Here is a 15,069-nt window from a genome sequence, read left to right as displayed (position 1 = left end):
TCCACTGGAACCTTGTAAGAGCTAACTGACAATGATTCTGTATTCTCACTGTCAGGCTATAAAAAAAAGAATCCATAAAGGTAATAATGGAATTGCAATCCTACACCAAAATAACTAAAAAGATCAGTAGCCTCAAAACTCATTCTCTTACAGACTCTTCCCTGGAGATCTATGTGTAGCCTTTCGTGTCATGAAAGATCCAACCCAATATGATCTCCTGTCCCTTCACAGATCAAATGGTACATCAAATACTCAGTTAAAGACACATTGGCATGATAGATTTATATCCCAATATATTCCTCACCTCTGGAGCAATCTTCTACTGCATGGCAAGCAGAGTAGCAGCCTTGTCACAGTCAAGGTAGACCTATATAAATGGATGGCAGCCTCAAATTCTTTCCCAGTCTAGCTTGTCTTGCTCCCCTTGAGGCTAGAGGGAAATTTTGAATAGGGTATTTGGCTAGGCTTGAAATGTTCTGCAGAGCTCTTGCTTAGTACTGATCTATGAACCTATAAACCTATTAACAATAACATTCCCTGCCTCCAGGCTGATACTACATGCTATACCCAGCAAAAAAAAAAAACACTATTACAAAAATCCAAACTGTGAGGTGTGGACAATAGGTATCTCCATCCTGGAAAAGATGTCTCTATTACTGATAAAACCATTCATTGTCATTTTGTACAAGTTAAAGCAGAGCTCTGTGTTATGGTTGGGTTTAATGTTGATACCTTCAGTTACCCTGGGAAACTGCTATGTGGGTTCACCCAAGTTATCTCATTCAAGACCTGAACTAAGAAAGGTTTTTTTCATGAGATTAATTGATTAATTGGTTTTCATGAGAGCTGATTGGATCCTTGTAAAAAAAAGTACTAAAATTGTACAAAGTCTGGTGTTATAAGTGATGTTATATGTAACTGCTTACACTTTTCTGTGGTGTGGAGCCATATATGAATCGGTACAGTGCAAAAGCACTGTTTTTCCAGGAATATAAGCAACTTCAACTCACAGGTATTTAATTCTGCTTTAGCATCCATTAACTGGTCTCCTCCTTTGAAATTTCCCTTGCATGAGGCAGCTCTGTACTTCATTGCATTTTTACTAGTATTCAAAAACAAAAAGACGTGATGCCTAAGAAGTGTATCAGGTCCCCCACTCACCTTTTGATTTCCTGTATTATTAAAAATCTGAGGGCCTTTAGGGGCCATCTATGGTCTATTTGCCATAAAACTCAGCCAAGGACTGACAATGTCATGATTTTATGGCTACACATAATGAAATAAAGCATACTATAATGTTTATCAAAACAACATACTCTAATGATATGCAACATATGCATGCTAACAAACCAAACATTTTTAAATGTATATATCGATGGTTCATTTATGTCTGTCTAAAAGATCCTCACCCTTTCCACATCTTGATGACAAAGATATTGCAGAATACTTTGTTAGTTACTTCAGTGACTCTGTTCAGTCTGGTCTCCAAAAATCCTTACAGTGGCATAAGTGTCTGAGCTGGATACATTTTAATCTCCTTGCAGTCCCTTTTGGCCTGGTCTGTGAGTACTTCAACAAATTGTAATCTGAATATACAACTGTGTGCAATATGCCACTAGAATACATAAAGAATGTAGCTAGCTGTGTCTCAGATCTGGTTACTGATCGTATCAACAGAACCATAGAAGAAGGATTCATGCTATCCATTCAGAAAAAGCTCTTATTGTGCCCCTGTACAATGGACAGCCCTCAGCCATGCTTAATAAATGGCATCCAATCACCCTAATGTCCTCTCTTTCTTTCTTTTTAATCTTTTTCTCCCCGTGCCTGCTAACCATCAATCCTACCACAATACAGACTCATCTTTTCCCAGTGGGGAGATCTGTCAATCCAAGCAGCCTCTTGGAACTTGTATTATATGGTTATAACGCTTATTCTCCCTTTTTAATTTCTCCAAATCTTTTGGGTTTCTAATACCATGATGGGAATCGACTCCATTCCTAAGTCAAAGTACGATTAAAGTTCATGAAATTATTATTGTTTCTCTCTTTGATGTCAGCCAAAAGTGCTCTTCGCAGCACCCGCAATGTGCCCAGTAGTGACTCTTTCTGTAATTCGTACAGAGTTATGTGCATTTGTAGCATATCTAAATATGATTGTAGACTCTTTTTTATAAGACCCATTGCACCTACTACTATTAGAACTATCTGGGTATCTGTCTTCCACATTGCTCTGGTTCTGCTTCAAATCTTGATATTTTATGGCTTTGTGTCTCTCTGTACGCAGGGCATGCAGGGCACTGTAGTCACTGGGTGTGGCAATTTCAATGATCAATGCTACTTTTGTCTTCTTTTCTTGGACCACTGTTTCTGGTTTTCTAGCATCTCTCTTTTGAACTGTTGGCAATGGATAATTCCATGTGATGTAGACTTCATAATTTTCTATGATGGTTTGTGGCCCGTGTTTCTAGTGTTTTTCAGCCACTTCAACATCATTATGTTTGCACAATCCCCAGTGCAACAGTCTCGCCACATTATTATGCCTTTCAGTATATAGTCCTTATGCCATTAGTAGGTCGCAACCAGCAATGAGGTAGGCAACTGTTTCCAATTGGGTTTTACAAAATGTGCATTTGTATGTTTCTCTCACATGCTCATTGGATCTTGTAAACCAGTGTGTGCATAGCTCACTATCTTGTGCTGCCAATATTAACCTTTCATTTCTTGAATTCGCCTCTCCTTAACCATTCCTGCTTTCGTTCCTGATCAACATGAGGTTCTTCCAGAGGTTTTCTGTATTTGCAACTATATTTATGCATTTTCCACATTTCTTGCATTTTCATCTGGTCATCATCATCTTCTTTCGGCTGTTCCTGTTAGGGGTCGCCACAGCAGATCACCTGTTTCCATTTCTTCCTGTCCTCTGCATCTTGCTCTGTCACACCAACCACCTGCATGTCCTCTCTCACCACATCCATAAACCTTATCTTAGGCCATCCTCTTTTCCTGTTACCTGGTAGCTTCATCCTTAGCATCTTTTTCCCAATATACTCAGCATCCCTCCTCAGCATATGTCCAAACCAACGTAATCTTGCCTCTCTGGCTTTGTCTCCAAACCTTCCAACCTTATTAGAAAAATGTAGAACTCACTATTGAGGTAGTGGTAAGTAAAATACAAAATGCAAAAGAAAATCAAACTGCTACTCCATGGCTATTCAAAAAAGAAATTTCAAAATGCTAAGCTCTTTTTAAAGATTTATTTAAAACGTAAAAAGTCCATTGATATTAATAACATTCACGTAGTCAGCATCAGCAGCTTGTAAAAGCTTGTATCAGTTCAGCATAAAAAAAGCACATAAACCCTTCAGTTCTGAATGATTGTAAGTGGCGTTCTTAAACACTCTTAGCGAAAGGTTTAACCTTCAACGGTTAGCCGCCGTATTCAAAATCCTTTGAACAGGAAGTTATGCAGCAGTAAAAATACAACATTTAGCTTACATTGCTGCTGGACCTCTCAATGTACTTTCAATGTTGCTAAACCTCTTAGTTGGTGGTAGAAAAATTCCCATCAAAACTTTAAACAATACTGGTGCTGTAGAATCAGATAGAACACTAAACTGTAAGAACAAATAAGTCGTCCCAAATAACATTCGATAAGCGCTTTCGGTGAAACCTTCATCAGATCGTAATAATCAGGGATTCCATTAGCTGAATTTATAAGCTTCATATAGCCAATAGAATTTAAAAATACAAGCAACACCTTCTCTATAAAAAATTATGGCCCATCAAAATAGGAGTTTATTGACACACCTTTTATTCAACCAATAGTAGGCCTCCTTGCCTTTAACAGTGGTTTTAAGGGAATGACTGCATTCAGTCCGGGAGGGCGATCAGCTCGCAAGTTTACTATCCACTTAGTCTCACATAACTCAGTCTTATTACTAATATCCCCTCTTTTATGATCTTCAAATATTTGTTCAATTGCTTTAAACAGAAAACTATGAAATTTTGAAATATGCATTATGTATATCCCCTCTACGGATATCACCCAAGTGCCGTAGCAGTCTCTTTCTGAATATCTGGTTGGTCTTCCCAACATAAAAAGATGTGCAATTTAACCTTCCAACCTGGGCTGACCCTCTAATATACTTATTCCTAATCCTGTCCACCCTCGTCATACCCAGTGCAAATCTTAACATCTTTAACTCTGCCGCATCCAGTTCAAACTCCTGCCTTTTTGTCAATGCCACTGTCTCCAACCCATATAACATAGCTGGTCTCACTATCCTCTTGTAGACCTTCCCTTTCACTCTTACAGGTACTCGTCTGTCACAAATCAGTCCTGACACTCTTCTCCACCCACTCCATCCTGCCTGTACTCTCTTCTTCACCTCTCTTCCACACTCACCATTACTCTGAACTATTGACCCCAAGTATTTAAACTCATCCACCTTTGCCACTTCTACTCCTTGCATCCTCACCATTCCTCTATCCTCCCTCTCATTCACACACATATATTCTGTCTTAGTCCTGCTGACCTTCATTCCTCTTCTCTCTAGAGCATATCTCCATCTCTCCAGGGTGTCCTCCACCTGTTCCCTACTCTCACTACACATCTGGTACTTCACCTTATATTCTTTCTTTAGTTTTTTTGGCACATTCAGTTGCTGCCTGATTTTTATCTACTTCTGGCTTGATTTCCATTTCTGCTTGATGCCTATATGCTTCTGCTAGGTTAAGCAGGGAATTCATCTTAGATGTATTCTCCTCATGTTTCAAAACTTTCACTATGTTTGGGTCTTGTGAGGTCAGCAGATATGTGTGGAGTCCCACGATTGCAGATCTATACATGTTGTGACACCAGGGAAATACTGCTAGTCCAGCTATCTGGAATTTTGTAAATAATTGTATGTCACTTGAAAATATTAATATGATTTGTATAGAAATGTGACACTGCCAGTCCAGCTATCTGGAATTTTATAAATAAGCATATGTCATTAGTAAAATGACTCATATGCTTGTCTTATAAATGTAAGACAACTATATGTTATGTGTATATTAAACTACTGGTGCAGAAGTGTGTGTTGAACTGTATGTTATGTACTGAGCTTCAAGAATGCAACCACAGTGTACCCACTGGAAAAAAACCAAAAATGTGTATAAACTATATACCTGTGCAAATGTATGTTTTAATACAAGAAGCTGGAACATACAGAGTTAACTTGCAAAATCTCAAGAAAATAAGTGGGAAATTGTTTTCTGATTCTCTTATGTCTGTTTCAGCTCAGAGTAGATACAATGTCTAGAGTTGGAGGTTTTCCTACTGTCTTGAAACAGAAATAATTACTATGTTTGAAATGTAAAGTGTTTTCATTGCTCTGTAATGTCCTAGCAGCTGCACCTCTGAGAGATAAGTATTTTTGACACAGAGATGTTAGTTTCTGTTAGCCTGGGAACTAAAGGCAGGTGACAAAGAGTAATGTCATCCAGCTGACCCAGCAGTAATGTTTTGATATTAATTTGAGAACTCTCTCAGAGACTGTGCATTTTTGTATTTGTCTTTGGACCTGGAAACATCCTCTCATCAGCACTTGCCTTGCTAATAGTAAGTAACCAGGGTACAGTAATCTCTCTTAGATATAGATATGAATATAGTAAAGATTAGTTTGGATGTTTTCTGTATTTATTTTAGTCTGTCCTGCAAGGTTGTTTTGAAATGTCTCCTGTGATTCTGAACTCTGTAGTCACTGTTTTGAGTTATTGAGTTTTGTCTTGTTATTTTAATATTTATTATTAAATATAGTTAAACCTTTTAATTGTGGCTGGTCTATTTAGAGATATTTAAGCTCTTAGAGAACTTGCATATGTATTTGGCTACACTGCATAGGCCACTCCTAAATACCCTTAGTCTTGATCACACTTATCATTTGGATAATAATAACATTACACAGTAGAACTGGTCACCTTTTGTAAGGGCCTTATAGTAGCTAATAAAGAGCCAGTTGGCGACAGTGATAACTACTTTTTAGTCTGGGCAGAAAGGGGCATAGCTAGTAAACCTGTGCTAGCCTTTCCCATGAGTGTGTGTGTGTGTGTGTGTGTGTGTGTGTGTGTGTGTGTGTGTGTGTGTGTGTGTGTGTGTGTTTGTATATAAATCAAATCTCAAAAGTGTGTGTGTCAGCTACTTTGGGCAGGGACATGAAGCACTGGTTGGACAGAGAGGGTACTGGAGGTTTTGGCTTGACATTGCAAAAAACAAATGTCCACCATGCTTTTTGTGCTGACTAAACAGTGCTTTGTAGTTCTAGGCCTCAGAATACCCATGGGTATGTCTTATTTACTGAGCAGCATACACCCTGTCGGACATTATTGCTTGCTTACTACATTTATGATACAGGGTCTTGCTCTGATATCCATTAAGGGTTACTGCTGTGTCCAAAGCTGATGAGGTAAATTCAGCAACATTGCTGTTATAAAGATCTGTTTCAGGGTCAAACTAATTAAGAAATCATATGTGAATCTATAGATTACCTTCACTGTTAGCTGTATGTTATACAATCATGTGCAAGATAAGCTTGAAAGTCAGCTTCCAAAATAAAGTACTGGAACATCCGCAATGGGTTATTGTAGGATATTAGCTTTGAAAAGATTACAAGTCAGGGTCTATTAAGATAAAGAATCAGATCTGTTATGCATTAAAATATTGCTTTCAGACAAATATACTCAATCAATTTCCATAAAATCGACTGTGCCATTTCTAAAATTAGATTAAAGGTCATCCACTAGTTTGTGCCACACAACAGTAGTGAGTTATCTCTGAAGTACAACATTGCAACATTAGATATCTATCACACAGCGGTGCATTTTGTCTGAAATCATTTAAGTGTAAATTAAAGCTTGAAAATATTTTTTTTAGTGTGGCCCTCGTATCAACCCCCTCCATCCTCCAGGAATCAGCAGAAGGACAGTGAGCTTGGAAACTCTAGCAGCCCATCACCAGAACCATCAGCGTGCTGTTGTCATGAAGCAGAAGGAATACTGTAGGTAAGGAACACTGCTAAACTATAACATTCTGGTTCTATTCTGTAAGCTATTTCCTTAAATATATGTAATATCTATGTTTAATAATCATTGTTTTCTTGTACAGCTGTTGTTTGAATCATTTACAAAGGATTTGGAGGGCAGTTCAGTGACATGAGTTGTTAAGGCAAGTAGGGATGGGGGGCGGTTTAGTAAAGAGAAGAGTGATCAGGGAAGAGGTTGATCTAGACATGCGAATGAACTATAATGTATTAAATGAAATTATGCATTTCAGAGGTGTGATCCTTTAAATTAGATGATCAATTGAGGTGTTCCTACCTAACCTGGCAGAAGCTTAGGAAGATAATACAGGACATATGGCACTTTTATCACACATTTAGCATCTAACATATCTACAAAATCAGTGAACATATCTCCATAGCTCCAGATGACATTATATAGTATACACTTCCACATCTTCCAATTAATACTTTCCAAAGAACCCATAAAGCACGCATTTAAAGAGAGACATATGTTTTATATCTCATCACTGACCCTTTGAAAAACAACCTGATCCATGATCTCATCTAACTTTCAAAAAATTTGGCAAGTCAATGCACTAGACTCTTTTGTGAAAAAACATCCAGTTGCCTACAATACATTTATTGAATTAAAAGATGTTCCCAAGGCTCATCTCAGGAAGGGACTTTTAAACAGACAGTTTACATTCTTCTTTGGTCAATGAAGAGATCCAGTACTAAACTTGCACAAACTAAACTATATAACACTGTAAAGTTAGACATCCTATCATAATTATATTGAACCATAGGCACTATAACTAAACTATGCTTTCCAGGTAATCAAATAAAATATTGGAACTATTTACCACACATAGGGTGGCTGACATTATGTTTTTTTCTTTAGTTAGTAAAAATATGTATAGGTTCATAGGTTCATACTAGGCTATCTGCCCTAGGGCATTTATCCAGAGTGTGTTTGGCTTCGCCACCATTTTAAATTAATTTCCCATCCACTCATCAAGATTCTTCTTGAAAAGAGTCAATGAGGGATTCTGCCTAACCTGGACTGGGATTTTATTCCAGAGATGGCATCTGTTTGAGTACATCCCAAAGGGCATTGTACTCTCAATTATGGGCCTGATGGATGATAAGTAAGGGCACGTTACCACCTATGTGGTAATTTGTGGGCACTTTGTTTTTGCATACATACAGAAGTTCCACTACTAAATCCACATAGCCCCTCTTTTGAGTTACATAATGCATAATCTAAAGGGCCATAGCACAGCATATAATTTTTACTGATTTGAGGTTAGAGCTAACCTTCGAGTGATAGGAAGTATGACTCAGTAGCATTGTTTTCAAAGGTTGTAAACTGTGGAATGGAGCTGCTATTTTGTGCTGTTTTTTTTCTCTCTAAGTGCTAAAGAGTTGCAATGCCTTTAGACAAACATTAGGAGAAGTAATTGATCAGCTTGCATTATTCATCAAGCAAGTTGTAGAAGACACATCAGACATGAAAAAAAACCACCCAATGTGAAACTGTGCCACTGTATATTTGACTTGCTTATACTGAAAATGTTATGACTGTGCAGATAATACCACTCAATCTCCAGATGACAGAATCAGAGGCATAGGAAATTAAACTCAGGGACATGCAAGGCCCCTAATTAACATGAGATATGCATATTTAAATAAGCACATTAATGGACATGCCCACACATGTTCAATTACACAATGACAGTGTATCATTTTAGAGCAGTTTTTTTTTTTATTAAAAGGAGTTGTATACATGTACAGATATGCTCAAAATGTAGGATTACTCATATTTTCATACAGCTATATATAATTAAAGTAATACATGCTCACCCCTCCCACCCATGAGTTCCAGTTTTATAAGCATAGGTGCTTAAACATTTGCAAAAAAGAAATACATACTTCACAAGCAATAAGTCAATTTACATTCAGACTATTGACTACCCAGACTATTTGCTACAGTTCTACACATCATTTCCCCACAGACATATGTCAAACTAAAGCTATTCAACTTCAGCATCTTGGGAGGCAGAGGTAGTTTCTGCAGCTGATGTCGTGAAACATTCTTAAAGCTATTCATCTTCAGCATCTTGGGAGGCAGAGGTAGTTTCTGCAGTTGATGCCATGGAGGAATGTTCTTTGTTATAAGCAGATGTTGCTCTTCTTACTGCTTTCAGCATGTCCTTAGGATGTTTTACACAGTAGCAGTCATTGTCCTCATTCATCTTTATTGCTAATAAAGAATTTAATGTTTTTGGGCCAAGAGACTGTCTGAGCTCTGTTTTTACTTTGCAAACCATGCTGAATGCCCATTCTGCTTCACTGTTTGAGTGAGGCAAACAGAACACTTCGCATTAGCTTTTGAAATGTTGGGAGGTCTTGTACTGGAGGGCTCCCAAGCACCATGGACCAGTACTTTAGAAAATTAGATGCGTCTGATCCATATGACCACTCAGCCATCTAATACTCCAAAAATTCTTCAATTAGTTTGCAGAGCTCTGCTTGTGAATTGCCAGAACTGACATGAGTGCCAGTATTTTCAATAATAGTGGAAGAAAGCTGAAGTTTCATAGCTGGATCTAATAAGCTGGCCATGTTCTGTAGCAGAGGATCTCTTGCAGGGGAATTTTTTTTTCCATTTTGAGTAGGACTGCAAAGTAAAACTGCTTGTTTCTCTTAAAAAATTCTGCTCTACTACCCCGGATAGCATCCATAATGTCATCCAAATATGTTTCAGCATTAGGACCAATACAGATTTCACTGTCTTGCAGGATGGTGTCTTGCACTTCAAGAATTGAATCAATAGTACATATTTTTTCCAGAAACTGCCTAGCAATTGATGGTTTGAGTACCCTATTAACATATGCCTGTAGTACATTCTGGATGTCATTATGCAAGGTAGGCAATTTGCTTTCCTTGCCTTGCATTTGCACTTTGAAGTTCTGCAGTGGTTCAATGGCATACTGCAGGAACAGGAATGCCAGCTTAATATCATAGCTATGCAGTCTCTCAGGTATTAGATCCACGTTAGCAGACTGTGCTTCATAGGACATGAAGTACAATCTTAGGGTGGGCTGACAAGTATTGCCAAGGCTATGAAAGCTGTGTTATTTGGTAGGTTTAACTGTTGAATAGCTGACCTCAAAGGAAATTTAAGGTTATTACTAATCAGTTTAAAAAGGCCTAATATAGTAATAAGATATTACAGTAGTCACTTAAATGTCTCATAAAATGTTGTCTCTATTAACAAAAAGAAGAGCAAGCTGTACCTTTAACATGCTGGTCTGTAATCCTGAACACTGAACTTTAGTCTGAGAAGAACAATTCTGACTTTTCTCCTGGCAAAAAAAGGAGGGAAGACAGAGCTATTGTTAAAATAAGACAAAATGCTAAGTATGTGGTTAAACCACCCAACGTCAGTAGTCTGTTCAGGGATTCCTATACCAAATAATATTTACAGAATGCTGTCCTTGTTGATGAAATTCCATTGCCCCTTTTCTTAAAAACCTGCACCTTTCTGCCCTTCATTGATGATGACTTACTTTGTCGTACAAAACATTACAATGGGAAAGGTTAGTACAGCTTTCTAATTTTCCCCTCTGGGTAAATCCGCACAAGCTAATGGTCTGCCAAAAGACATATACGTATATGTAAATGTTAGAGAAAATGGTAACTAGCTTTGTCACCTCTTTTTTTAAAATAATGTTTTGTAAGGGTAGCCTTGCTATCTCACCACTGAACACTGTTTTGACTTCTTCTTCTGGCTTTTCCCAGTTAGGGGTCACCACAGCGGATCATCTGTCAGCTCAAGATTGGCAGTGGAGTTTTACGGTGTCAAGTTGCCAGCCTGGTGCCCAATCTTCCACAGAAGGCACAAACACGCACACACTCACACCTAGGGCCAATTTAGAGTGTCCAATTCACCTACTGCATGTCTTTGGGATGTGGGAGGAAACCATAGCATTCGGAGTAAACCCACGTGACCACAGGGAGGACATGCAGACTCCACACAGAAGGCACCCCAGCTGAGAATCGAACCAGAGAACCTCTTGGTGTGAGGTGGCAACACTAACCACTGCACCACCGTGGCCACCCACTGAACACTGTTTTGACTAATCCTAGCAATCCCAGGATATTGGTCCATTTTCCTGACGTGCCCAGAGATAAAACTGTTTGCTAAAATTATAGTAGATAGAACTTGTAATTAAGATGAAGGAGGTTTAACACCCAGTGCTGCTCTGTCCTAACCCAAGCCTGCTTATTACTGTGTTCTTTTGTTTGCCTTTTTTTTTTGCCATTGCTTACGTTTAATAACATAGGAAAAGGAGACTGCACTAAAACACTTAACTTTGCTTATGACTCATAAAAAGTATGTTTCCCATGTTACAACCTTACAGTTGAATGGTGATGTTTGCATCTCAAGCACAGAACTCTAGCCTCAAATAAAAGTAGCAGTGTGAAGTCAGCACATACTACTGTGGCCATGTCTTCTGCTTGTACGTATAATTTCATAGCTGCAGAAGGTAACTGGTACATTGTCCAAAACATGGAGAAACCCAAAGTCAAGGTCAGTGATGTGGAGGATGCACTTACTCAGTACACTAACCATACAATAGAGCTTGATACCTCATTAGCTGGACTTACCCAGAGAATGACAGAGGTAGAGACGTTCTGGAAAGAGCAGGCGACTGAACTTTCAAGACCTCTATTGCAAACAAAAGTTAAGATTCTCTGGCATCCCCAAAAGCACTGAGAGAATTATATTTTTTTTTATGATAGTTACTCTCTGAGTGGACTGGAATGAATACATCAGGTTTTTTGATGCAATAATTAAGAACATGATTTCTGCACCCTACATTGGTTTGTTTTACAACATGTAGTTTAAACGCAAGGATCCTTTCTCTCCTCTGGTTTCATGGTTCCAGAACTAAGGAGGAACCGTACATTTTACAATCATGATTTTTGATGAATACTAAAAAGAGATGGATAGCCTTCCAGCCTGCCATGAGATTGTGCAGGCAATGTAGTTCGAGATATAGGCTGGCATATCCAGCATAGCTAAGGGTTTTTTTTTTTTTGCCAAATGGTCCTATTACTCTTAGCTTGCCAAAGGAGGTGGATTCTAAGCTACTGACACTAACTTCTTCAAGCCATGTAGAATCTATCTTGGGTGAAGGAGACATTCCTGACACATGAGCACCACCCTGAAGCCACCAGCAGCTAGTTCTGATCAATCTAAACCTTTTCTACTCTTTAAAAAATGACCGTGTGATTGTAGGAAGGTAGGAGCATTTGCATTGAACAAGCATCGTAATGACTGTATGAGTGTTAAAGATAATTTGCTGTTGGAAACTGGTAATCAAAGTTGATACTAGTCTAGTGTTTGTAACATTTTTAAAATAAAGACTATTCTGACCAGTTCATACAGACACAGGCAAAGCTCTGTTGACAGTAGTTTGTGTATGTGGCTAATGCAGCTTTCACAATTTGAATCAACAGGTAATGGCCTATTGTGCATTATAAAAGTATTTTTACATTATTTGCACTCATAAACATTGACTTGATAGTTTTCTAGTGGTGGGTGTTTGGATTTTTTTGTCTTTTCTTCTATTGTTCTTATTTCCATTAGGTTTTCTTAACATATTTTTCAGGAGATAAACTATTATTTAAAGAGTATATTAACTTATGTTTACATTTTCTGGTTTCCCTAGTGTTTATCATAGTAACAGTTAATTTAGTAATTAGATGAACTGAGCTGGACTGAAAGGAATAAAATAGCATGGTTTTGGAGGGAAGTGAGGCTTTTGTATAGGGCATAATTTTGTGAATTGCTTCTTTTTCTCCATTCCCACTTTGACTGTAAAGAATTGTCATAGGCTCTCTCTGAAGAGAGGGTAATATCCTTTTCATTGTAAGCGTGTTGCTAAGTTTTACATAGCTTTTGTACATATTTAAATCTAGGATTTTGGTTTTATTTATTGTCAGGACTATTTACATATCAGCTTTTTTTGTGATTTTTAGCTACAGAGGAGGTTTTTGGATAAAGCAGTGGTGGTGTGCAGTTAGGATGGATATTCTTATGTCTTTAGAAGTTAAAAATCTCAATTTTAGAACTACACTTAGGGTTAGTAACAGCTTTCCCAAGAATAGCAACATCAGAAGATAGTTATACAAAGTTGGTTAGTAGATGTATGACATATTAAACAGAGTTAGCCATCTTGTTAATAGGAGAAAATATATTTCACTATATAAAGGAATTCAACCCTAATGGTGTCATTCTGTAGGAGACTCACCTTAACAAGAAAGAGTACCAAAAGCTAGAAAAGTAGATCATATAGGCTCTTAGGTTGTTCATGCAAATGGCAGCTAAGGGGGGAGCGGTTGTAATCCTAGCAAAGACATCTCTGCAGATTTTATTTGAGTTTAACTTAGCAGATCTCTAAAGTAGATTTGTGCTTTATAAATGGATCTTGTGGGGAACTCCATTTACTAGTTGCTGCTTAAATTCCACCAGGCATATTGCAGAACAAACTTGCAAAGATTTATAATGAATGCTTATCATATCAGGAGGGATTTCAGGATACTGGAATGCAATACTTGATGAAAGGGAAGTCCAATGAGGTCCCCAGTCATTGCATGTACCTGTTATTGGTAAGCTCTTAAAAAACTCATATTCACTGCAAGCTAATTTGTGTCTGTAGATGGTTGAAATGTCAAATGCCAGGCTTTACATGTTTTCCCTTTCAACAAAAGTTTTTTTTTTTCCCTGGGCTAGATAAAATATTTGTTTTTGTAGAATACACATACACATCTTCTAAGACATAGTCCATATCTATTTAAGATCATGCTCTAGTTTTATATACATTTAAAACTGATACTTACTCAGGTATGAATCTAAGGAGGGCACATTTAATATTATGCAAACTGAGTGACATGCAAAAGCATATTGTTTCCATTTTTGCTAACAGCACCCATAAAACTCTGTGTCTCTCTCCGATGTTGCTTCTTACTTAAAAATGTTCGAATGATATGAAAAGTAATTTAAAGTTTATGTGATATGTGGAAGCTGGTATGAAATTTAAGAGTTAACTTTAAATAATTTGCACATAGAGCTAGAAGCTACAGAAGATGATCTAATTTTGGGACAGCAGGGAGCTCGCAAGAGTCTTTAGTTGGCCAAAGCTGCCCTAGATAAGCATCTGTACTATAAAACAGAGATAGTGAAAAATGTTTTTCCAGATCTCTTTTGATTTCTGTTCATCTAATCATAACTCTCAACCTCTTAGAGCAAGAAATTTGGACAAAGCCATAAGTAATGGTGTGGAAAAGGCCCAAAAATAGAAACAATTTTTAAATATTCCTCTTAGAAAGATAAACGGTTGATAGAATAACAGGTTTTCTATTAGCATGAATTTTCTGAAGGTTATAAAGTCTGAAACGCAAATGCCTGTCATTATTTTCTGACTTCCATCCTCAATGATTTGCCAGAAAACCAAATTTTATAGGATTAGACCCAACATATGAGATAAAAATCTGGACATTCTGCAAAAATATGGATAGTTGAGAGGTATGATAGTCAAAATTATTGGCTTTGTAGTTAAGACAGCAGGTAGCAGACTGTAAAACTGCTAGTGTGAGAATGTACTCAACTCAGTTGTGTCTTGTTGAGAATATATTCTTCAAGCATTTGAGGGATTTTGCTCTAAACTGTATCAAGATGATGGTGATTCTTAGTTAATCTCTCAGTATTTGAGGGGAACAGAATTTTCTACACTTAAAAAGCAGTTCAATGGTCTATTAACTCCATTTTCAACTGGTGAGGTACATCAGGTCATCAGGAATACAGCTAAGGGAAAGTTCGGTCCTGATAGGATACCTATAGAGATTTACTTTCAGGTTTAAAACTCTGTTGTTGATATGTTCACCAGGTTAGTCAATAAGAAATTTCATGGCCCGGATAATGTGCTATACTCACAGGAATAGCAAACTCTGGTATA

The 15,069-nt window shown here is 37.6% G+C and overlaps 1 protein-coding gene across 1 annotated transcript in view; it reads left to right on the top strand.

The window, feature by feature from the left end:
- Window positions 1–15,069, top strand: part of LOC122807730 — a 583,588-nt gene that overhangs the window by 269,407 nt on the left and 299,112 nt on the right. The window contains exon 4 of the mRNA XM_044078711.1: window positions 6,916–7,043. Coding sequence (XP_043934646.1) covers window positions 6,916–7,043 — 128 coding nt within the window. The remainder of the gene's footprint in view (window positions 1–6,915; window positions 7,044–15,069) is intronic.

The sequence above is a fragment of the Protopterus annectens genome, chromosome 7.part1, assembly GCF_019279795.1.
Source record: "Protopterus annectens isolate FY-2018-M chromosome 7.part1, PAN1.0, whole genome shotgun sequence".
In the NCBI taxonomy this organism is placed as follows: domain Eukaryota; kingdom Metazoa; phylum Chordata; order Ceratodontiformes; family Protopteridae; genus Protopterus; species Protopterus annectens.
Note: the sequence above shows the minus strand (reverse complement) of the source record. Positions and strands in the feature narration are given on the sequence as shown.